Consider the following 25251-nt stretch of genomic DNA (forward strand, 5'->3'; position numbering starts at 1 on the left):
CATGTGGCGCGTTTCCCCGAGGGTGATCCAGCTCGTAAGATCCTCATTGTTGAGGACCCGAGTGGCTGGACCAGGCCAAGGGGTCGCTCACGTAACACCTGCCTGCGGCAGATAGAGGGTCATTTCCGGAGGGTAGGACTGGACCGCGTGTCTGCTCTGGGGGGTTGCCAACCGGGATCCCGAGCTGTTTTGACGTGTAGTGGGTTCGGCAACGCGCTGTACCAGTGCATGCTCCCCAACTTGAACTTGACTTAACTTTGTACCGCGTATTTGGATTATGAAAGGTGCATCATAGATCCAATTTATTACTGTGGCATGCAAAAGTATTCAATCCCCTTGAAGGTCATCATAATTTTCAGCATGCCAGTCATCTTTGTCTCGTTTGTGATTAATCTGGCGTTTGGGTAAACCTGCCGGAATTTCTATACTAACTGCCCTAACTGAGTGAAATCCGTAAGCACGTGAAAACACATAATGAAGAATGATAGGAACGATTAAACAGAACATTCACTGAGATTCCATATCATGTGCAGTACCTGTCTGGTTTGCTGGTTGGTCCTCCTCTTGGCTCTGACAAGGTTCTCTTCTCACCTGGAGGCTTTCTCTCATTGGCTGCAATGTGGCTTCTGTTTTTGGGAAGTGATAAACTGGCTGATAGTTCTTTATAATAGAGGTCTTCTGTGTCCAACTGTTTACCCTGACTGTAGAGAATAAGAAAATCCCAGGTCACTTTAACAGTATTAAAACTATTCATCCATCCATGTCTTCATCCATTCTCTGAAAAAAAAAATCTCAGTATAGAGATACAATCAATAAACCAATTGTAGCCGAAAGAAATCTCACAGTCCAAAAGTTCGTTTTAAAATATTTAGTGAAAATTGAAAGCAAATAATCCACACAAAAATACTGAAAAAAGTTGTTACACACGTAGAATAAAAGGAAAAATGTATCTTCTCTAAACTTAGCTTTTCTTGTAAAACTTTAGTTGTTTCCATACTTAAAGATTCTTAACTTCTACTTCTGTACGCTTTAAACGTACGGCGCAGCACTTTCTATTAAGTGCATTGTCTTACATGTTTCTTAACACACAAAACACGCACACAAGGTATGTAATGCTCAAAAGGCACAAAAGGCACGGTTTAAAACCATGTGCCCTCTACACCTTACACATGGCAAGGCTGATCACTAACTGAGAATAATTTTTAGCCAGAGAAGCTAGAAATAGCTGGAATATAACAAATTCAGTTCTACTTATGGGGGTTATAGGAACCTCCCATAAATTATGCACTATCATTTAGTAAAACATTTATTATTCTTATGTAACTAGGAAATGGCTCTTACACCAATCAATCAATTAATCAATCATTTTATAAATGTCCTACCCCATCACATTGGCTACAAAGAGTACAGTTCACTATTAAAAAGAAAAATAATTATCAGCGCAATGCACCTTAATAAAAGGACAAAAAGTGTCTGTGCGTGTGTCTGTCTGGTTGATATGTCTCTGTTATAGGCCAATTGGTATGGGATTCATAAAATGAGTGCTAATGTTTGTGATGTGCCATCTGTTGGAAAGAAATGTAATACATTTTATTTCTACACACATTACAAATACATTCCAATAGATGGCGCACTACAAATGTTAACATTGAATATGTCCAATGGAAAGTAACTGCCATACAAAAATCAGCATACCCATCTTAAGAAAAGAACAAGTGTCTAAGTGTGTGTCTGTGTGTTCGTCCAGTTGCTACAGTTAAGAATAATAATAAGCAAAACATAAAGAAGAAGGGTCAAAAAAATAAAAAATGATCTTCTTCTTTTGGCTGCTCCCATTAGGGGTTGTCACAGCAGATCATCTTTTTCCATATCTTCCTGTCCTCGTCATCTTGCTCTGTCACACCCATCACCTTCATGTCCTCTCTCACCACATCCATAAACCTCTTCTTAGGCCTTCCTCTTTTCCTATTCCCTGCCAGCTCTATCCTTAACATCCTTCTCCCAATATACTCAGCATCTCTCCTCTGCACATGTCCAAACCAACTCAATCTCGCTTCTCTGACTTTGTCTCTCAACCTGAGCTGACCCTCCAATGTCCTCATTTCTAATCCTGTCCATCCTCATCATGCCCAGTGCAAACCTTAGCATCTTTAACTCTGCCACCTCCAGCTCTGTCTCCTGCTTTCTGGTTAGTGCCACCGTCTCCAACCCATATAACATAGCTGGTCTCACTACCATCCTGTAGATCTTCCTTTTCACTCTTGTTGATACCCGTCTGTCACAAATCACTCCTGACACTCTTCTCCACCCACTCCACCCTCCCTGCACTCTCTTTTTCATCTCTCTTCCACACTCCCCATTACTCTGTATTGTTGATCTCAAGTATTTAAACTCATCCACCTTCGCCAGCTCTACTCCCTGCATCCTCACCATTCCACTGACCTCCCTCTCATTCACACGCATGTATTCTGTCTTGTTCCTACTGACCTTCATTCCTCTCCTCTCTAGAGCATATCTCCACCTCTCCAGGATCTCCTCAACCTGCTCCCTACTATCACTACAGATCACAATGTCATCAGCAAACATCATAGTCCATGGGGACTCCTGTCTAATCTCGTCTGTCAACCTGTCCATCACCATTGCAAATAAGAAAGGGCTCAGAGCCGATCCCTGATGTAATCCCACCTCCAAGTTGAATGCATCCATCGCTCCTACCGCAGACCTCACCACTGTCACACTTCCCTCGTACATATCCTGTACAACTCTTACGTACTTCTCTGCCACTCCCGACTTCCTCATACAATACCACAACTCCTCTTGAGGCACCCTGTCATATCCTTTCTCCAGGTCCACAAAGACACAATGCAACTCCTTCTGGCCTTCTCTATACTTCTCCATCAACATCCTCAGAGCAAACATCGCACCTGTGGTTCTCTTTCTTGGCATGAAACCAAACTGCTGCTCACTAATCATCACCTCACTTCTTAACCTTATTCTTTCTCATAACTTCATGCTGTGGCTCATCAATTTTATCCCCCTGCAGTTACTGCAGTCCTGCACATCCCCCTTATTCTTAAATATTGGCACCAGTACACGTCTTCTCCACTCCTCAGGCATTTTCTCATTTTCCAAGATTCCATTAAACAATCTGATTAAAAACTCCACTGCCATCTCTCCTAAACAACTCCATGCTTCCACAGGTATGTCATCTGGACCAATGGCCTTTCCATTCTTCATCCTCTTCATAGCTGTCCTTACTTCCTCCTTGCTAATCCGTTGCACTTCCTGATTCACTATCTCCACATCATCTAACCTCTTCTTTCTCTCATTCTCTTCATTCATCCGCCTATCAAAGTACTCTTTCCATCTGCTCAACAAAATAAAAATGATAATAAACAAAATAAATAACAAGAAGAAGAAGAACAACATTTATTTCTATAGCACATTTTCATACAAACAATGTAACTCAAAGTGCTTTATAAAATGAAATATGAGGTGTGACACAAAAATAACCGGATTAGTAAAAAACAATATTTCTTGATGAATTACAGCATTCTATTCTTTTATATACTCCCCTTCCTGATCTCTACACCGCCTCATACGTATCTTCCATTGATTGAAACACTGCTGGAAGTCTTCTTGCTTGAAGCTCTTCAACAGGTTTGCCGTTTCTGTCATTCAATTCATTCAATTCCTTCAGGTCACTTTTGATTTTCGAGAACAAGTAAAAAAATCACAGGGAGCTAAATCGGGCGAATGGGAAGGATGATCAAGGACAGGAATGTTTTTGTCAGTCAAAAACTGCTTTACTAAAAAAACCAGTGCGATCATTTCGAACAATCTGATTCGCCGTTTTGATGTTTGCATCCGTCCGAGGTGAGCGTGGGCCACCTGGGCGTTGAACGTCTTCCACATTTTCTTGTCCTTCCTCGAAACGTTTGTGCCACTCAAAAACTTGTGTGCGAGACAAAACTGTTATCACTGTACACTGGTTTTATCATTTCATAAGTTTCTGCGGCTGCTTTTGCAAGAAATTTGATGTTGATTCGCTGTTCGATTTTTTCACCCAACAATATCGCGTTGCAATTGTTGTGCAAATACTGATTGGGCTATTCACAGGATATACCTAGGCAGTCGACGGTTTGAAAGGGTGCGTAGGAGAGGAGATAGTTCTATGATTCACGTCTGGCCGACCTCCAGACAGTTTTTTTTGTGCCCAGTCCAGTTATTTTTGTGTCTCACCTCGTAAATAGAAATTAATATAAAACATAAACAACAAGATTAGAAAATAATATAATATAGTATGTAACAAAGAAAAAGGTAAGATTGAACAGCCAGGAGGACAGAAAAATCAAAGAAAAATTCCAGTTAGGATGAAAAAAAAAAACAAAATCTGCAGGGGTTCCAAGGCCAAAAGACCACCCAGCCCCCACTGGGCATTCTACCTGACACAGATATTCTAAATCAGCCCTCATGGTAATGATGGTCACATGGACATCTGGGACACCCGCCATTCAAAGCATAAACACAGGGGGCAGCATGGTACCTCAATCAGGTGGTGTTGGCACAGATCGCCACCATACAAGAACCGGTTAAGACAGCAGAGAATAGTTGGGATTAGTAGAAATTGCAGATCCCAGAAGAATATGATTATCCATCCATCCATTATCCAACCCGCTATATCCTAACTCCAGGGCCATGGGGGTCTGCTGGAGCCAATCCCAGCCAACACAGGGTGCAAGGCAGGAAACAAACCCCGGGCAGGGAGAGAATATGATTATTCTGTGCCCATATAGTGTAATATGAAAGAGAGCTAACATTTGGCTACAAAGAAGCCATTTTAAAATAATGAGTTTTTAGCAGTTTTTTAAATTATTCTGCAGTACAGTAATCCCTCACTTATCGCGGGAGATAGGTTCCAAGGCCAACCGCGATAACTGAATTTCCGCAAAGTAGGGACACTATATTTATTTAATTATTTAACGTGTATTTGGACGTTTTTAAACCCTCCCTGTATTGTTTACAACCTACCATTTACTCTATTAAAAACAGGGACAACTGCTAAGCAATATGAAATCGGTAGATAAGTTTACACTTACTGTATAGCGAAGTACACGCAGCAGCTTGTAGGCGGTCATGACGTCGTCGACCTTGTTGCAAAGATTCCTAAAGCAGATTCCATCCAGACTACTGCCTTATCACGTCCACTTGCAACTCGTTTTGCACCCTGGTTAAAGGACACCGCGGCCGTAGATCTTATATGCTTTTCCTCCTTTTTAAATAAAAAGAATCGATGTCCTGCAGCGGTGTAGCTGTTCCCTTCCTTCAACATATCCAAAACTTTTACCTTTTCTGCAATCATTTGCATCTTCTGTTGGTGCTTGGACACGGCCCCTGAAGCATTAGCACGTTAATGATGAACGAGTGAGATGAGACTTCCTGGTTAATGCAACACTCGTCGCTGAACCAATCAGCAGCACACAGGAACTTAACTGCGTGCTCTGATTGGGTAGCTTCTCAGCCATCCGCCAATAGCATCTCTTGTATGAAATCAACTGGGCAAACCAACTGAGGAAGCAAGTAAACAGACCCATTGTCCGCAGAAACCCGCGAAGCAGCGAAAAATCTGTGTTATGTATTTAGATATGCTTACATATAAAATCCGCGAAGTCGTGAATCCGCGAAAAGTGAACCGCGAAGTAGCGAGGGATTACTGTATTAGCCTGGCAAATTTCTATTTTCTATCAAATTTTAGGTGCATAAAAGCAAAAGGCCTTCTCACCACTTCTTTTAAGTTTAGCTCTCGGAATTCTAAGCAGACACTCATTTGAAGATCTAAGGTTACGATTTGGAGTGTAAGGTGCAAGGCATTCCGAAATATAAGATGGAGTGAGATTATTTAAGGCTTTGTGAACCATAAGTAGTATTTTAAAGAAAACTGGTGGTGAGGCGGCTTTCTGCTGTTATGCACCTAAAATCTGGAAGAGCTGACCGATAGAAATTCGCCAGCCTAATACGGTGGAGCACTTTAAAAAACTGCTAATTACTTTACAATGACTTTCTCATCGCTTTATTTTAGCGTAACCCTGATATTCTGTATATATTGAATTATCATTTGATTCATGGCTCCACAATCCATATTAACTCCTTCTTTCTCTGCTGTTCTCTTTCCAGTTCTCTATGGTGACGATCTGTGCCACCACCACACCCTGATCAGGGCACCATGCAGTCCTTACATTGATGGATTGAAGGCCAGAGGTCCACATGACCATCATCATCTAATTCTTCCACGGGAAGCCAGAAAACCATGAGGACTGATTGAGATCATGTTTGGTAGGTAGAATGCCCAGTGGGGGCTGGCTGGGTGGTCATGTGGCCTTGGAACCCCTGCAGATTTTTTTTTTCTCCAGCCCTCTTGAGTTTTATTGTTGTTTTTTCTGTCCTCCATGGCCATCGGACCTTACTTTATTCATTGTTAATTAGTATTGCATAATTTTGTTTAATTGAGCACTTTGAGCAACATCATTTATATGAAAACATGATATACAAATAAATGTTGTTGTTGTATGTTGATTACTTAGATTTCAACTCATCTTTGATGGGTAGCACAGCTGGTACAATATAAAGCATATCAGATGCAAGAAATTCACAACTGGCAGACACCAGGAAGGCCACAGCAGATTTAAAACAGCAGGTATCAGTGGGAGCTGGGAAGCTGTGTTTAAAACATTGAAAAATAGGACAGAAGACAATTGGTTGTGGTGAGGATGTAATAGTGTTAGGCACAATAATGAAAGGAATTAAACAGATCAGACGTATGTATAGTATAAATGAATGGAAAAGGGAACATTGAACATACAGTTTAAATATTTGGACAGAGACAACTTTTTTCTAATTCTGGTTCTGTACATTACCACAATGAATTTTAAATGAAACAACTCCGATGCAGTTGAAGTGCAGACTTTCAGCTTTAATTCAGTGGGGTGAACAAAACGATTGCATAAAAATGTGAGGCAACTAAAGCATTTTTGAACACAATCCCTTCATTTCAGGGGCTCAAAAGTAATTGGACAAATTAAATAACTGGAAATCAAATGTTCATTTCTAATACTTGGTTGAAAACCCTTTGCTGGCAATGACAGCCTGAAGTCTTGAACTCCTGGACATCACCAGATGTTGGATTTCCTCCTTTTTAATGCTCTGCCAGGCCTTTACTGCAGCGACTTTCAGTTGCTGTTTGTTTGTGGGCCTTTCTGTCTGAAGTTTAGTCTTCAACAAGTGAAATGCCTGCTCAATTGGGTTAAGATCAGGTGACTGACTTGGCCATTCAAGAATTTTCCACTTCTTTTCTTTAATAAACTCCTGGGTTGCTTTGGCTGTATGTTTTGGGTCATTGTCCATCTGTATCATGAAACGTCGCCCAATCAATTTGACTGCATTTAGCTGGATTTGAGCAGACAGCATGTCTCTGAACACCTCAGAAGTCATTCGGCTGCTTCTGTCCTGTGTCACATCATCAATAAACACTAGTGTCCCAGTGCCACTGGCAGCCATGCATGCCCAAGCCATCACACTGCCTCCACCGTATTTTACAGATGATGTGCTATGCTTTGGATAATGAGTTGTTCCACGCCTTCTCCATACTTTTTTCTTGCCATAATTCTGGTAGAGGTTGATCTTGGTTTCATCTGTCCAAAGAATGTGGACTGTGCTTGCTTATTTAGATGTCCTTTAGCAAAGTCCAATCTAGCCTTTCTATTCTTGAGGCTTATGAGTGTCTTGCACCTTGCAGTGCACCCTCTGTATTTACGTTCATGCAGTCTTCTCTTTATGGTAGACTTGGATATCGATACGCCTACCCCCTGGAGAGTGTTGTTCACTTGGTTGGCTGTTGTGAAGGGGTTTCTCTTCACCATGGAAATGATTCTACGATCATCCACCACTGTTGTCTTCCGTGGACGTCCAGGTCTTTTTGTGTTGCTGAGTTCACCAGTGCTTGCTTTCTTTCTCAGGATGGACCAGACTGTAGATTTTGCCACTCGTAATATTGTAGCAATTTCTCGGATGGGTTTTTTCTGTTTTCGCAGCTTAAGGATGGCTTCTTTCACCTGCATGGAGAGCTCCTTTGACTGCATGTTGTCTGTTCACAGCAAAATCTTCCACATGCAAGCACCACACCTCAAATCAACTCCAGGCCTTTTATCTGCTTAACTGATAATGACATAATGACGGACTTGCCCACAACTGCCCATGAAATAGCCTTTGAGTCAATTGTCCAATTACTTTTGAGCCCCTGAAATGAAGGGATTGTGTTATAAAATGCTTTAGTTGCCTCACATTTTTATGCAATCGTTTTGTTCACCCCACTGAATTAAAGCTGAAAGTCTGCACTTCACCTACATATGAGTTGTCTCATTTAAAATTCATTGTGGTAATGTACAGAACCAAAATTAGAAAAAAGTTGTCTCTGTCCAAATATTTATGGACCTAACTATATTTTCAAGGTTAACCAGAACAGGCTAATGCAGGGGTGGGCAAAGTCGGTCCTGGAGGGCCACAGTGGCTGCAGGTTTTCATTTCAACCCAATTGCTTAATTAGAAACCAATCCTTTACAATCTCAGACCTTATTTCATTTTACGGCTTGTTAGTCTACAATGTAAGGTTCTTATATTGTAGATTTTTTCCTTTCTAAGGATATCATCAAAATGATTTGAAGCCTAAAACGCATCATTTTCAGTCTGTTACATTTTTCTATTAAGTGTTTTAATAAATCAAACAGGGCATGATGAACACACAGAGATGTAAATAGAAACAAGCTAGATGGTGAAGTGCTGACTGCTTTGTCATTTACATCTTACTGCTAATAAGGAGCCATCAAAACAGTGAATGCAGCTGTTTAAGATTGAAATAAACAAGTAAGGGTGGGGAACCTTAACAAGCGAGACCACTAAAATGAAGCATCAAAATATCACTTAAGCAATAAGTGCTTCGTCAGCAGTAAATGACTTCTCATTAAGAAATTGGGTTGGAACAAAAACCTGCAGCCACTGTGGCTCTCCAGGACCGACATTGCCCACCCCTGGGCTAATGTCATACAGTGAGGTAGGGACAATTGTCACACACGTGTTCATGGGAGGCAGCTAAAGGGATTGATTTGGGGTACAGTGATCCCTCGCTATATCGCGCTTCGTCTTTCGCGGCTTCATTCCATCGCGGATTTTAAATGTAAGCATATGTGAATATATATCGCAGATTTTTCACTGCTTCGCGGATGTCTGCGGTCTACAGTACGTGTGCTTCCTCAGTTGATTTGCCCATTTGAATTCAAACAAAGGACGCATTTGAATTGAAACAAGGGACGCTATTGGCGGATGGCTGAGAAACTACCCAATCAGAGCACGCGGTTAAGTTCCTGTGTGCTGCTGATTGGCTCAGCGACGGAGTGCTGCATTAACCAGGAAGTCTAATCTCACTCATTCAGCATTAAGATGCAAATGATTGCAGAAAAGGTAAAAGTTTTGGATATGTTGAAGGAAGGAAACAGCTACACCGCTGCAGGACACCATTACAGCATAAATGAGTCCACGATTCTTTTTATTTAAAAAGGAGGAAAAGTATATAAGATCTACAGCTGCAGTGTCTTTTAACCAGGGTGCAAAACGAGTTGCAAGTGGACGTGATAAGGCAGTAGTCTGGATGGAATCTGTTTTAGGGATTTGGATTGAAGAGTGATGGAAGAAGAACAATGGCGGTGCTAAACAGTCCCCTGAAGAGGCTCCTTTAGAAGAGCTGTAACGCTATCCTTTGTTGTGCAGTAAAATTAAACTCATCGTTATTGGATAAGTCGTCGTGTCATTGTTGGTGAGTAACCATAATTAATTATTTACGTACAGTACTTATTACATGGACATAGTTTAGTGTCACTGTACACACATTTTACTGTATACAATTTTTCTTGCATTGTACGTATTTATTGATGGTGGCCTGTCTGTCGTAATGGCTGTAACATATGTGATATCGGAGACGCTCGATATCTTTAAAATAATATTTAGGTTTTACTGTATGTAAACTGTGTTTACATATATAATTTCAACGAATCTTACCTAATATCTAAGAGAATACAAAGGGTTTATGCTGTATAATTGTGCGTGAAATGTTTATAATAGTGTGGGAGAGTTTATAAGGGCTTAAAATATATAAAAATAACCATATAAATATATGGTTTCTACTTCGTGGATTTTCTTATTTCGCGGGTGGCTCTGGAACGCAACCCCCGCGATGGAGGAGGGATTACTGTAATTCCATGCTGGACCAGGGGAGGGCGGAGTGCATCAACCCTTTCTCATTTTCTCCTGTACAGGAAATCCTGCCTGGCCCTGATGACGTTACTTCTGGCTTCGGCCCTGATCACGTCACCTTTGGTTTTGGCCCTGATGATGTAATTTCTGTTCTTTATACAGCTGCCAGTTAATCCAAAATGCTGCTGCAAGAATTATTACAAGAAGAAGAAAATATGAACACATAACTCCAGTTCTTAAATCCTGGCTCCCGGTTAAGTTTAGGGCAGATTTCAAAATCCGGTGTGCTAATGATTGCAAAGAGTAATAAAATAACAGTGGGAGGTCGAGCTTTTAGTTACAGGGCCCCTAAACTGTGGAATGGTCTGCCTGCTACTATAAGAGATGCCCCTTCGGTCTCAGCTTTCAAATCCCAGCTGAAGACTCACTACTTCAGTTCAGCACACCCTGACTAGAGCTGCTGATTAACTGTACAGACTCCATCTCTGTTGTCAGTCATTAGCACTAAAACATAAGTAACATGATAGTTAGAATTTGTTACTAACCCTCACCTATTCTTTTTCTCTTCTTGGGACTCAAATGTGGCACTTGGTGCAATTGCCCACCTGTCAAGTTGTTTTGCCTGCCTAAGGTAAAGTCATCTCTGATGGAGGATCGCAGGAATCGTGGGGTAGAGGGGTCCTTTCACCGGATTGGCTGGCCAAATGGGGGAGGCAGCTTGATGGCTGAGGTCTCCAGGTCTCTAAACAAATCCAAATCATATTATGGGATATCATTTACTGTTAAATTCTGCTCCGTATTTGTAAAATTTTTATTTTTATACTGTATTGAGGATTTGCTCTGTTCTGTGTTTTGTATTGTATTGACCCCCTTGTTTTTGACACCCACTACACACCTAACCTACATGGAAAGGGGTCTCTTTTTGAACTGCCTTTCCTGAGGTTTCTTCCATTTTTTCCCTACAAGGGTTTTTTTGGGAGTTTTTCCTTGTCTTCTTAGAGAGGCTGGGGGACGCTGTCAAAAGGCACTTCTTGTGTGATTTTGGGCTATACAAAAATAAATTGTATTGTATTGTATTTCCAGTTCCGGCCCTGATGATCTAATTTCCTCTGCCAGACTTTACAACCGATATTTTGCCATATATGCATCAGTTCCGTTTTGAACTCGGTTAAACTCGTTTTCTTTGTCTTGACAGCAACCAACTACAATATACGGGGTGGCTGCCCCAAAACTTTTTGTGGTTTTCTCATCTTTTTATTCTGACACAATAAACTCACTTTGAAAAGCAGCGATCATTCAAACTTGAAAACGAAAGGGGCAGGAATTCTCCATTTTTGTCTGCCTAAGATTTTGTCTGGGTGCGCAGTTCTCCAGAGTCATAAACATTGGGTGAAGGGGCCATTTTAAATTGGCACTGTGTGAACGTGTGGGTCCTGTATTGGACAGACAACCAGTCCAGGGTTCAAATTCAAGTTCACTGTCACTTGGAATTTGCCAGGATATGTTATGTTCGGACAGCATCTGTGTACAATTCAAAGCATAAAGCAGAAATATGAAAAATGATCCTACAATAACATCTCAAGCATATTATCTGGCCCCAAGAGAGAAAACAATAATAATTTTTCAGCTTATCAATTTAATTCCATGAAGATATATCAAACTCTGGCTTACTATACCATTAACAGTCTTGCTCTTAGCTAAAGTATATCAAAAGGTAACCCTGATTGGGATTAGGCCGCCACAGAAGATGGATGGATAGATGGATAATCATTTAGCTTCTGGATGGATATATGGATAATTATTCAGCGTTCAGTTTCATGAATTTGACACTGGTGGAAGGAATTATATAAGAAAAGAAGCACTCAACAAAAAACGAAAGATGAAAAATCTTTTTACACAAATGTAACGCATGGCATAACATTCAGGAGCAATTCAGCAAGTTCTAGTCACCTTATCAAAGAGTTTTGTGCATTACAGATTTTTGTGACAGCGGGGCATATTCAAAAATAACAGTGAAAATAGAATGTAATTACATATACTTGTAGTATACATGACATATGTTTTTAATAGCATTTTATAATATTAGTGGCTGAAGCTGCTTACATAGACAGCAGATTCCAACTTGTTAGAACATTAATAAAATTTAGATGACACTTTGCCTGTAAGTAGTCATCCATGGAAAAATGAGCCCTACAGACTAGCAGGTCTCCAAGTTAGGGTGTTGATTTATTTATTTATTTGGCTGACGCCTTCATCCAAAGCGATTTGATATACGAGGTGCGATCCAAAAGTTCCAGGAATTCATTTATTCTGCAGCCAGAAGGGTTTGGTTATATCAATCGCCGCTAGATAGCAGTTCAAGTTGTCCTTGAGAGCTGTTATCACGCGTTATAACGTCAGCACAGTTGTTTTTCAGGTCGTAGTTCTCGTTTAAACTTCGGTCGTGTCTGTGAAGGGTTGTTCGTGAAAATGAGTGATTTGAAAGAGCAAAGAGTGTGTGTTAAAGTCTGTTTTAAACTGGGAAAAACAGCAAAAGAAAGCTATGAAATGTTGCAACAAGCATTCCACAGGGTTGTTCTAAGGCTTTTGCAAAATCGAATTCGCCGAAGACGTCCTCAGATGTGGGCTGACAAGTCATTTCTTTTAGATAGATAGATAGATAGATAGATAGATAGATAGATAGATAGATAGATAGATAGATAGATAGATAGATAGATAGATAGATAGACAGATAGATAGATAGATAGATACTTTATTAATCCCAAGGGGAAATTCACATATCTATCTATCTATCTATCTATCTATCTATCTATCTATCTATCTATCTATCTATCTATCTATCTATCTATCTATCTATCTATCTATCTATCTGTCTGTCTGTCTGTCTGTCTGTCTGTCTGTCTGTCTATCTATAGTTGTTTTTGAATTGATTAGTACAATTTCACTCTAATGTTATGGAAAGGTAAAACAGTCTATCTATCTATCTACTTTATTAATCCCAAGGGGAAATTCACATACTCCAGCAGCAGCATACTGATACAAAAAAAAACAATATTAAATTAAAGAGTAATAAAAATGTAGGTAAAAACAGACAATAACTTTGAATAATGTTAACATTTTGGTTAATGTTTATGTTTTGCATCACGACAATGCACCAGCTCACATATCTCTGATTGTGCGCAAATTTTTGGCTTCTGCAAAGTTTACTGCCATTTCCCACCCTCCGTACTCCCCTGATTTAGCGCCGTCTGATTTTTTTTTTATATCTTAAGATGAAGATGAGGCTTAAGGGACGCAGATTTGAGACGGTGGAGGAGATCCAAGCGGTAACAACTGACGTCTTGAACACACTGACAAAATATGACTTCCAGAGGTGCTTTGAAAGGTTGAAATCTCGCTGGGATTGGTGTATCGACTCAGCGGGTGACTATTTTGAAGGAACTGTTCAGCATTAATTGTTATTTGGTGTGTATGCTTTTAAATAAATGCATTCCGGGAACTTTTGGATCGCACCTTGTACTATTGGTTACATACTGTGCTACACTGCTTGCCAACCTAAGCCATAAGTTTGATTCTGGTTTTATTTACTTACTTATTTATATTCATTCATTTTTTGTCTATGTTCACTGCCTGCAGGACACATGCAAGCAAGCATTTCATTGTACATGGTACTTGAACTTGTACACATGACAATAAAGAATTGAATTGAATTATTTTTTATTGAACCATACAGACTGTGAATGATTATTTTTGTCATTTTATTTTCACACCCTGGAAATGCATGTCCCTAGTGTGTTGGTGTGTGTGTGTGTGCCCTGCGGTTGCCTGGCGTCCTGCCCGGGGTTTGTATCCTGCCTTGTGTCCTGTGTTTGCTGGGATTGGCTCCAGCAGTTCCCCGTGACCCTGTAGTTAGGATATAGTGGGTTGGAAAATGACTGACACTGGAAATGCACATTTCCAAACCATTTTTCTCAAAAAATGCTTTAGTTGCCTCACATTTTTATGCAATTGTTTTGTTCACCCCACTGAATTAAAGCTGAAAGTCTGCACTTCAACTGCATCTGAGTTGTTTCATTTAAAATTCATTGTAGTAATGTACAGAACCAAAATTAGAAAAAAGTTGTCTCTGTCCAAATATTTATGGACCTAACTGTATGTGTACCAAATTTCAAGTCAACAGGTGAAACGGTTTGCGAGCTACAGGTGAATTAAAATCCTGGACAGACAAATGAACAGCCACGGTAGCGTATTATATATAAAGATTGTACTATGAAGATGACAGAGAAACAGTATTTCAATTCTCCTGTATGTTCTGAACATATAGTGAATTAACAATAAATGCCTATTTGATTTGATTTGATTTGAAATAAGTTGATTAGCAGCAAAAACAGGTCACTAATTAAGGAGATGGTTAGAATGAAAACCTGCAGCCATTGCGGCCCTCCAGGACCGGAGTTTGACGCCCCTGGTGCAAAGGAAAACTTCCTAATGTTCCTAACCCTAACCCTAACAATGTGTGAAATTTACCCTTTAAGCAAGTTGAACAAGACGAGTTGTTTCACGTGGACAGACGGACATGGACGGGCGGACAGAAATGGCTATCTCAATAGGTGAGAACACAGCTAACAAAGGAGTATGGCAGGCAACGAGAACGAGGAATGAGAATGTGATTTCTCAGATTTATATTATGTGACTGCAACAAAAAAAAAATCTGGGTGGCACCATGGCTCACAGCTCAGTGGCACATTAACCTCCGCTGAATTCCCAGCTGAGATGCCTTCTGTGAGATGTTGAAACGTTCTCCCTGTGGTCACGTGTCGTTCTCCACTGTTCAATAGCATCTTGGCTGTTACTGAAGTGCATAAGCACACTGAAATAGACTGATATCCACTGTAGATATTGCATTATCTCAGCCGGACCAAAAAAAAAATTAGGTTTTAAAGATAAATAGATGGATAAATCAAGACCTCTTTTAAGGCCGAAATGCATACTTCATTTTTCATTTTGTAAAACAATACCACAACAAATGAATGGATTTCACATGACCAGAAAGAGCATTCACTGCTCAGCAAAATAAGACCTTGGTCACTGCAGCCTGCAGACATGGCTCCCAATGTTTCTTTCCTGTCACCACCTGCTGTCGCACTTATCTTTCGAGTGACCTTCCAGTTCTTAATGATGCATAAAAGCTACTCCTTCTGCCACAGATTGTATTTATTTTCTAACAAATTCTTCCTGAGTGGGTGAGAATCTATTTCAATGTCTACAGTGCTTGTCTTCCAGGTCTTTTTAATTAGCCTTCCTGCCACTCCTCCCCTTTAATGCCACTCTATCAATCAGACCTTTGCCATTCCTTTGTCACCTCCTTGCCTCGCTGCTCACCTTGAAGAGCAGACACTTGCATGTGTTTCAAGATGATAAACAAAAGGAAAACTTTTTTTCCCCTATCCGCTTTAGTAATGTTATGGTTTTGTCTGAAGACTTTTAACAGAAACTAGAAAATTCTATTGAGTTTAACGGAACATTTACTTTAATTGGAAGTCTGGCCGGGGTGGCACGGTGGCGCAGTGGGTAGTGCTGCCGCCTCGCAGTTAGGAGACCAGGGTTTGCTTCCCGGGTCCTCCCTGCGTGGAGTTTGCATGTTCTCCCCGTGTCTGCAGGGATTTCCTCCGGGCGCTCCGGTTTCCTCCCACAGTCCAAAGACATACAGGTTAGGTGCATTGGCGATTCTTTTTTTTTTTTTTTATATTTTATTTATTAATTTTTATTGTAATCATTCCATACAAATAGATCAATTTATAACCAAACAAAATTGAAGACAAATCAACCCCCACCCCTGAGAAAAAAGGAGAATTGCTTAGGGCTTTTTAATAAGGCAACAATAAATAAAAGAAAGGAAGAAATAAATATATAGGTAAATAAGAGATGGAGAAGGGAGTTAAATGCGGTAATAGTTATTTCTCTTATTCTAAAATAATATTGATTAGATCCTGCCAGGTTTTGAAAAAATTTTGTACAGATCCTCTAACTGAGAATTTGATTTTTTCCAATTTCAAATAATATAAAACATCGGTTTCGGCATTGGCGATTCTAAATTGGCCCTAGTGTGTGCTCGGTGTGTGTGTCCTGCGGTGGGTTGGCACCCTGCCCGGGATTGGTTCCTGCCTTGTGCCCTATGTTGGCTGGGATTGGCTCCGGCAGACCCCCGTGACCCTGTGTTCAGATTCAGCGGGTTGGAAAATGGATGGATGGATGGATGGAAGTCTGGCCAGGTTCTGAGAAGGTGAATCAGAAAGATCTTTTCACAGCAATTCCCTTTACAAAGACACCTTCCCGGAGAATTGATGATGTACTTGTTTAGGGTCCGGGCATTATTCTTTACGTGAAAAATAACAAGGGAGTCTCCTTCCACACTTATACAGTAGTTGCTACTATTGTATGATGTGTGAGTTCCCACTAATAGCTCTGGTGCTCATCCAACAGGCCCAGCATATCCTTCATGACTGATTAGGGTGATGCAAATTAAAAACTCTTTAATATACCGGAGAACCCTATGGCGGCAACCCTAGGACCCCAACAGGGCTGCACCAAACTCCAAACCCCCATGGAGCCCCGCAGGAGTTTGAGGCACTGCTAAAACCTAAGGGGGCTGCAACCAAGCGCTCCAGGGGAAGTGATGTTATGGATACACTCCACCAGTTCTTCTAGTGAGGGCAAGGACTCTGGCCATACGTCACAACAGAAACACATGCATGACGACACACGTATTTGTCGGGACGGTTGTAATCAGAATATAAGTTTGATGTCACTGTGCTCTGTAAAAATATTTTAAATCTACTTTTCTTTTTACATGCACAGCTGAGTCAGATTTAGTACAAAGGGGCTCAGCTTTTAGAACTTCTAGGCCAAGCATAGGATAAGATAGACAAAGACAAATGGGCAACGTGAACTATTTCTGTGTGTTAAGAGTCAGCATGCCTCCCTTTGATTGTTTGGAATGGCATGATTTACCTAAGTAAGGGCCTGCACATGGAGAAAGAGTATAAAGCCTTCGAACATTGCCCGGCACACCTTTGAAGCCGACGGACGGATGGAAGATTATGTCATCTGATCCTGAAAATCCTTCCAGCGCAGCGACAAAAATGGCAGACTCTACACAAGGGCTTGTCATGGCTTCCTCATCTGTTATGCCACGTAAATAGTCATTAAAGAAAGCTAAGTTATTTTCTCTTATGTGATTTCTTACCGCCGTATCACTATGGGAGGGATATTGCTTTTTTACATTATATCTATATAGTTTCGGATTACTTAAAACGCCACAATTACAAACAAACTTATTCCAACCAGGGAGCTAGCGCCCTCTGTTGGATAGAACGGTTCAATTTATTCTCATTGAGGTATCTTCAACGAAAGTACATCATTTGAAAATCTTCTATTGAGAAGCATCGGTGAACTCATTATTGCTTGGAGTAGGAGACAGCATATATGAGGCATGATGATGCTTAGGATTCAAAGGTTAGTATGTAGGGAGAGCTACAGAAAAAAGTGGATAAGTTTAAATATTTGTGATCAGTGGTAGCCAAAGATGCAAAACTATATACAAAGAAAACCCACAGAGTGCAGTGTGAGATGTTTCTACAGCTTATTTGGAGACCACCAGTCATCAACTCAATTATCTGGACTGATTAAGAAAGTCATACAACATGTCTAGAGAAGGTCCCACACTTGAGTCAAAACTCAAGCTATGCGGTCGAAGAAAGTATCAGGAGTATTGTGTGATCGGAGAATTAAGGCAAAGGTTCAAGGTAAGGTTTTGAATACAACGGTATGACCAGCAATGATGTGTGGAGCTGAGACATGGACATTAAAGGGAGCACAGCCGGAGAAGAAGTTAGATGGGACAGAAATGAGAATGTCAGGAATAATGAGCATTTCCTATATAGAAAAATCAAGCTTAACAGTTAATGAAACAAATAATGGAGACATTCTCTGACAAAGATATAATAAGAATTAAAATAAAAAGATTCCTCAGCCACAGTCAGATCCTGACTGAAGGGCACAGATACTGTGATAATGGAGGTGTTAGCATTGCCAGCTCGCTGATCTAGTTTTGCAGCAGTGCTACTGGGGAATGAAACTTCAACTCCCAGCAGTCCCTGCGATGGCTCGGATTGGTCATCTGCTGAGGGTGCAGGGGCTGCTGGGCACAAGGAGGCCGGCGTGACATTTAAAAGGTGGCCAATTCCGCAGAGAGGGAAGAAGTCTTTTGTGTTTCTCGTCTGGAGTTGCCTGTCTGTTTGCCTTCCTGTTTTGCTACCTGTGCATTCTTGTTTTTGTCCTCGATTGTCTCCTGTTTTGGGTGTATGGGACTGTCTGGCGTCTTCCTGCTGCATGAGGACTGTCTGAGGATTTGTTGTTATCCTGCAAAGAAAGGAGCGCTCCTGATCCCATTCAAACACCATCAACTCATCAGGAAATACAGGTAGGACTGATCTTTACATTCACATACAGCATACTGATCTCTGTACTCGTTCAGGGGCAACTGGGCAACAGACAACTCGGCGAAAAGGCAACTTGGCGAAAAGACAACTCAGCGAAAGACAATTTGTCGAAAAGACAATTCGGCGAAAAGACAACTCGGCGACATCCTTTACCAGTTAGGTAACAGGTTCAAAGAGATTTTTTTATGATATTTAAATGAGAACGCAGGATGCCGGAAAATCCACAAAATCACCTGCTTTATGAGAGCCCCAATATGTTGAGAGTAAAGATATTCCTTAAGCCGTACTTGCAGGTCACCTTTTGTATTCTAAATAACTTTATCATATGATTACAATCAATACAATTTATATAAAGGATTAAGCAATTTTGGTTGCAGAAGATAATGTAAGATAGAGTTTGTTCCATCTGCAGAATAAAGTTCGTTCGTCAATTATAAAAATTTATTTTCAACATTTTAAATCATGTTGTCATTCAAATATTATTAAAAAATCTCTTTGAACCTAACTATTACCTAACTGGTAAAGGATGTTGCCGAGTTGTATTTCGCCAAGTTGTTTCTTCAACAAATTGTCTTTCGTCGAGTTGTCTTTTCACCAGGTTGTTTTTCGTCGAGTTGTCTTTTCGCTGAGTTGACTGTCACCCAGTTGCCACCGAACCCTCTGGACTATCTACCTCCATCATTTAATTTCATCAGTTGCCGTTTTCTAGTGTGTGTTTTTTGTTAGTGGTTTGTTATTATTGAGTTCGTGTTTATTGTATATCGCTGTAAGGGGAGCTGGGGTGGAATCGTTGTAGTTTGCCTATATATCATTTATTATTGTTTAATACATTCTTTAATGTATTTTATTACCAGTTACTTTTTTGTCTCTGTCAGGGAGTGTGTGTGAGTCGTACCAAGGATGGGAGTGTTCCTGGGATCCCCACCTAAAAAAAAAAAACATTTTTTTCGACGGTGTGAATCCTAGCTGGGTTTTAGTCTGCTACAACTTTAGGGGTTCAAATGGCAAGGCTACTTGTTGGCTATGTGGAGTTTTCATGATCTCCTCTAGTGTGTGTGGGCTTTTCCACAAGCTTGTTCAAATTCCAGATCCGTGGTTAACTGGTGGCTAAACATTGGTGGGTATGTGAATGATTGTGTCATTGCCAGTTTGCCCCTGATGCTGCTGGCCCACCGTGACCTTGGAATTCCATTAATCAGGTTCAAAACTGGAAGGATGGACCTGCTCTTTGTGCTTTTAATTACAGCATGTTAATGTGCAGCAGATTTAAACAAAAACGGAGAAAATGTGAGGGAGATGAATACCAATGGATATTAATTGCAACCATAAATAAAGCTCTTACCCTTAAAACCAAGAAAATGGACAAAAATGACCAAAAGATTATGGCTGTCATTAAGATTTCACTTGCTATCAAATTCAAATCTGTGTTGAAGCTCAGGCACCTGCCTTGGATTCACTCCCTCATTTCCGAGCTGGCTACAGTGTTGTACGTCTTCTAGTAATTAGTCTTTAGCAGAGTAAAGTAAAGCTTCATTGGTTTTAAAACCTTAATATGACCATTATTATTAAGTGAACCAGAAAAAATAACTACCTCTGTTTTCTGGGTCTTCTTTTATCATCCTGCACCGATCTCTGCACATTATAAATGAGAGAGAGAGAGAAAGAAATAAACATGAATTAAAAAAAATGAGTACAATTGACACATGAAAATGTGCATATTATGCAAAAACATTAACCAAAATACATAAAGCAAATAAACTGTTAAAATGTTGCTATCCTGTCTTTTCAAAATGCTCATAATGTATGCAGTCTTCAGAAACAACACATTTTTTAGAACATTAGAACTATTTAAGACGAGAACAGGCCATTCAGCCCAACAAAGCTTGCCAGTCCAATCCACTTAATTCTTCTAAAATAACATCAACTCGAGTTTTGAAGGTCCCTAAAGTCCTACTGTCTACCGAACTACTTGGTCACTTATTCTATGTGTCTATGGCCCTCTGTGTAAAGAAAAACTTAATGTTTGTGTGAAACTTACCCTTAACAAGTTTCCAACTGTGTCCCCGTGTTTTTGATGAACTCATTTTAAAGTAACAGTCTTGACCCACTGGACTAATTCCGTTCATAATTTTAAACACTTCAATCAGGTCACCTCTTAATCTTTTTTTGCTTAAACTATAAAGGCTCCTCTCTATTAATCTTTCCTCATAATTCATCCACTGTAGCCCTGTAATCAGCCTGGTTGCTCTTCCCTGGACTTTCTCTAGTGCTGCTATGTCTTTTTTGTAGCCTGGAGACCAAAACTGCACACAGGACTCCAGATGAGGCCTCGCCAGTGTGTTATAAAGCTCCAGCAGAACCTCCTGTGACTTGTGCTCCGCACATCAAGGCACTATATAACCTGACATTCTGTTAGCCTTCTTAATGGTTTCTGAACAATGGCAACTGATAGTGTTGACCACGACTCCTAAGTCCTCATAAGGTGTACTTTTAATTTTCAGACTGCCCATTGTGCATTCAAACCACACATTTTTACTTCCTACGTGTAATACTTTACATTTACTTACATTAACTTTTATCTGACACAAATCTGCCCAAGCCTGTGTGGTGTCCAAGTCCCTCTATGATGATTCAATGGATTCTCAATTATCGACCAATCCACCTAGCTTGGTATCATCTATAAACTTAACCAGCTTCTTATTTATATTTCTATCCAAATAATTTATATATATTAAATATAGTAGCACTGACCCCTCCTAGTCACCAGTCTTAACATTAGCCAATTCTGATGAGGTTCCTCGCACCATCACCTTCTGCTCCCTTTGTCTGAGCCAATTCCGCACCCATCTACAAAAAACACCCCAAACTCCCACTTCTTCTAGTTTGATGCCCAACCTCTGATTTAGCTTCTAAGCTCCACTTTGACCGTATCTTTTTGTTGGTTCCTCATAGAATTCCAAAGTGTTGGTAAAACTTGACCTCCATCTTTTGAACCCATGCTGGCTGTTCAGTAAAACTCTTCTTGCCATGTGTTGCTCAGTCATATCCTTAATAATTCCTTCCAATAATTTCCCTGTGAGGCACGTTAAGCTTACTGGCCTATCACCCTTTTTATATCACAGGATAGTATTTGCCATTATCCAGTCTTTCCCCAGTGTGCAGTGACTTCCTAAAAATATGTGACAAGATTTTATATATGTACTCGCCAACCTCCTTAAGAACCTAGGGTAAGAGGGTAAATACAGTCATATGAAAAAGTTTGGGAACCCCTCTTAATTCTTTGGATTTTTGTTTATCATTGGCTGAGCAACTTCCTTTTAATATATGACATGCCTTATGGAAACAGTAGTATTTCAGCAGTGACATTAAGTTTATTGGATTAACTGAAAATATGCAATATGCATCATAACAGAATTAGACAGGTGCATAAACGTGGGCACCCCAACAGAGATATGACATCAATACTTAGTTGAGCCTCCTTTTGCTAATCTAACACCCTCTAGACGCTGTCCTCCTATAGCCTTTGACGAGTGTCTGGATTCTGGATGGAGGTATTTCTGACCATTCTTCATACAAAATCTCTCCAGTTCAGTTCAATTTGATGGCTGCTGAGCATGGACAGCCTGCTTCAAATCATCCCATAGATTTTTGATGATATTCAAGTCAGGGGACTGTGACGGCCATTCCAGAACATTGTACTTCTCCCTCTTCATGGATGCCATTGTAGATTTCGAACTGTGTTTTGGGTCATTGTCTTGTTGGAATATCCAACCCCTGCGTAACTTCAACTTTGTGACTGATGCTTGAACATTATCCTGAGGAATTTGTTGATTTTGGGTTGAATTCTTCCGACCCTCAACTTTAACAAGGGCCCCAGTCCCTGAACTAGCCACACAGCCCCACAGCATGATGGAACCTCCATCAAATTTGACAGTAGGCAGCAGGTGTTTTTCTTGGAATGCGGTGTTCTTCTTCCGCCATGCAAAGCGCTTTTTGTTATGACCTAATAACTCAATTTTTGTCTCATCAGTCCAAAGCACTTTGTTCCAAAATGAATCTGTCTTGTCTAAATGAACATTGGCATACAACAAGTGACTCTGTTTGTGGCGTGAGTGCAGAAAGGGCTTCTTTCTCATCACCCTGCCATACAGATGTTCTTTGTGCAAATTGTGCTGAATTGTAGAACGATGTACAGATACACCATCTGCAGCAAGATGTTCTTGCAGGTCTTTGGAGGTGATCTGTGGGTTGTCTGTCACCATTCTCACAATCCTGTTCATATGCTGCTCCTGTATTTTTCTTGGCCTGCCAGACCTGCTGGGTTTAACAGCAACTGTGCCTGTGGCCTTCCATTTCCTGATTCCATTCCTTACAGTTGAAACTGACAGTTTAAACCTCTGAGATGGCTTTTTGTAGCCTTCCTCTAAACCAGGAGACTGAACAATCTTTGTTTTCAGATCTTTGGAGAGTTGTTTTGAGGATCCCATGCTGTCACTCTTCAGAGGAGAGTCAAAGGGAAGCACAACTTGTAATTGACCACCTTAAATAACTTTATATCTCATGATTGGACACACCTGTCTATGAAGTTCAAGGCTTAACGAGCTCATCCAACCAATTTGGTGTTGTAAGTAATCAGCATTGAGCAGTGACAGGCATTCAAATCAGCAAAATGACAAGGGGACCCACATTTGTGCACAGCCAGTTTTTCACATTTGATTTAATTTCTACAACTAAATTCTGCTTCACTAAAAATCTTTGTTCAGAAAACACCGCAGTACTCAGATGTTCCTTGGAAATGAAAGACATACCACTGTTATCTTTTTTGTTGAAAGGAGACTCAATTATTATGCAGGCTGAGAGGGGTTCCCAAACTTTTTCATATGACTGTATTATCTGCTTTGGTGATTTGTTTGATTTTAGCCTTTTAATCTAAGCAGCACTTCTCTCTCTACAATTTCCAAATCCTTTAGTTTCTCCTTAGTGGTCCTTTTTACCTCTGGAAGCTTATCTACTGTACTTCCTCACATGTGAAGACCTCAGAAAAATGCAAGTTTAGAGCATTTGTGATTTCAATGTCTGCATTTTTTAATTCTCCTTTACTATTTCTGATGCTCTTTATCTTCTCCTTGACTGTTCTTTCATTAATAAAATACTGAAAGAACCTCTTTGGGTCATCTTTTGCCTTATCTGCTATATTCCTCTCAAACTGCCTTGTAGTCTCCCTAAAATCTTTTTTAAAGGTTGTCCCCATGTTCTCATACACCCTATGACCTATTATGTTTTAACATGTGTATATAATTCATTGTTTTATATGTGTTTTAACACATTTTATGTGAAGATTATTATTGTATGTTGTCTCTTTAAAATTTATTTATGTCTTATGTTCTTTGGGGGTGGAACTCCATGAGGTGGGATCACCCTGACATTACCACTTTGAAGCTGTCCCTCTGGTTATCTGAGAAGGCTCAGGGGTGGGAATCATTCATTTAAAAAGGAGTTTCTGTCCCCACCCGCCTACTTCCAATTCATCTTCCGTACTCATTTGCATCATTCCTTTTTCATAATTCCAAACAGATATGTGGTCTCTATACCCTCCTCTGCTATGCTTCCCTCATAACTCTCCTAATCAGGTCTAATTGGCTAACAGACCTTTGCCCATCCACTGCTTTGTGCTGGCAAACAACTTCTGCTTCTTCTTCATCAATATCACCCACTTCTATTCAGGGTTGATGTGCTTGATCAACCTTCTCCAAACAGCTTGGTCCTGCACCACCTCCTACCCATTCAGACCATTTTCCTTCAGATCTTCTTGTACTTTATATATCCATCTCCACTTTGGCTTCCCTCATTTTCTCTTCACTTGTACTTCCCATCACATCACAGATATGCCCACATCTTCATTGTCTCTCATCATGAGTTAGTCTGTGTGTCTTCCCTAGGGGGTTGCCAACCAGGATTCTGAGTTGTTACGTGTTGAGGTGAGCATAGGCACCGCACTGTGCCAGTGCATGCTCCCTTACCTGACCTGATTCTTTGTTGACCGTTCTATGCACAAGCCAAAGGTTGTCGGTAATCCTCCCTCTTGTGTGGCTTTATAATTGTATTTCCAGCTTCACAATTTTGGGCCTGTTTCAGCTGAAGCCAGCAGGATGCCTTATTGTCCAGGCTGATGTCAAGTGAGACTTTGCTGGACTGGCCACATATAATTCTGGGTTGTTGCTTGGCTTATACTTTGAAGGCCTCTTTTATTTTGCCATGGAGAAATCTTCATATCATAACAAAACCTGCAGTGCTTTACAGGTCGGACCATGAGTGTAGGTTTCACCACCTTAGATAACCATTCCAAAACTCAAGACCCAGGCTTATACCCTGCACCGGCCAAAAAGTGAACAAAGGCTTAACAGTCATAAATATAAATGTTCAAAATAGTTAAACACCTCTGGCCAGAGAA

The 25251-nt window shown here is 40.4% G+C and overlaps 1 protein-coding gene across 1 annotated transcript in view; it reads right to left on the reverse strand.

Moving 5' to 3' along the window:
- The window catches only part of myo3a (myosin IIIA), a 458747-nt gene that overhangs the window by 7573 nt on the left and 425923 nt on the right, over positions 1-25251 (reverse strand). The window contains exons 34-35 of the mRNA XM_051929020.1: positions 20392-20432; positions 537-701 (exon numbers count right to left, since the gene is read on the reverse strand). Of these exons, the coding sequence (XP_051784980.1) occupies positions 537-701; positions 20392-20432 (206 nt within the window). The remainder of the gene's footprint in view (positions 1-536; positions 702-20391; positions 20433-25251) is intronic.

The sequence above is a fragment of the Erpetoichthys calabaricus genome, chromosome 6 (genome assembly GCF_900747795.2).
Source record: "Erpetoichthys calabaricus chromosome 6, fErpCal1.3, whole genome shotgun sequence".
NCBI lineage: Eukaryota > Metazoa > Chordata > Cladistia > Polypteriformes > Polypteridae > Erpetoichthys > Erpetoichthys calabaricus.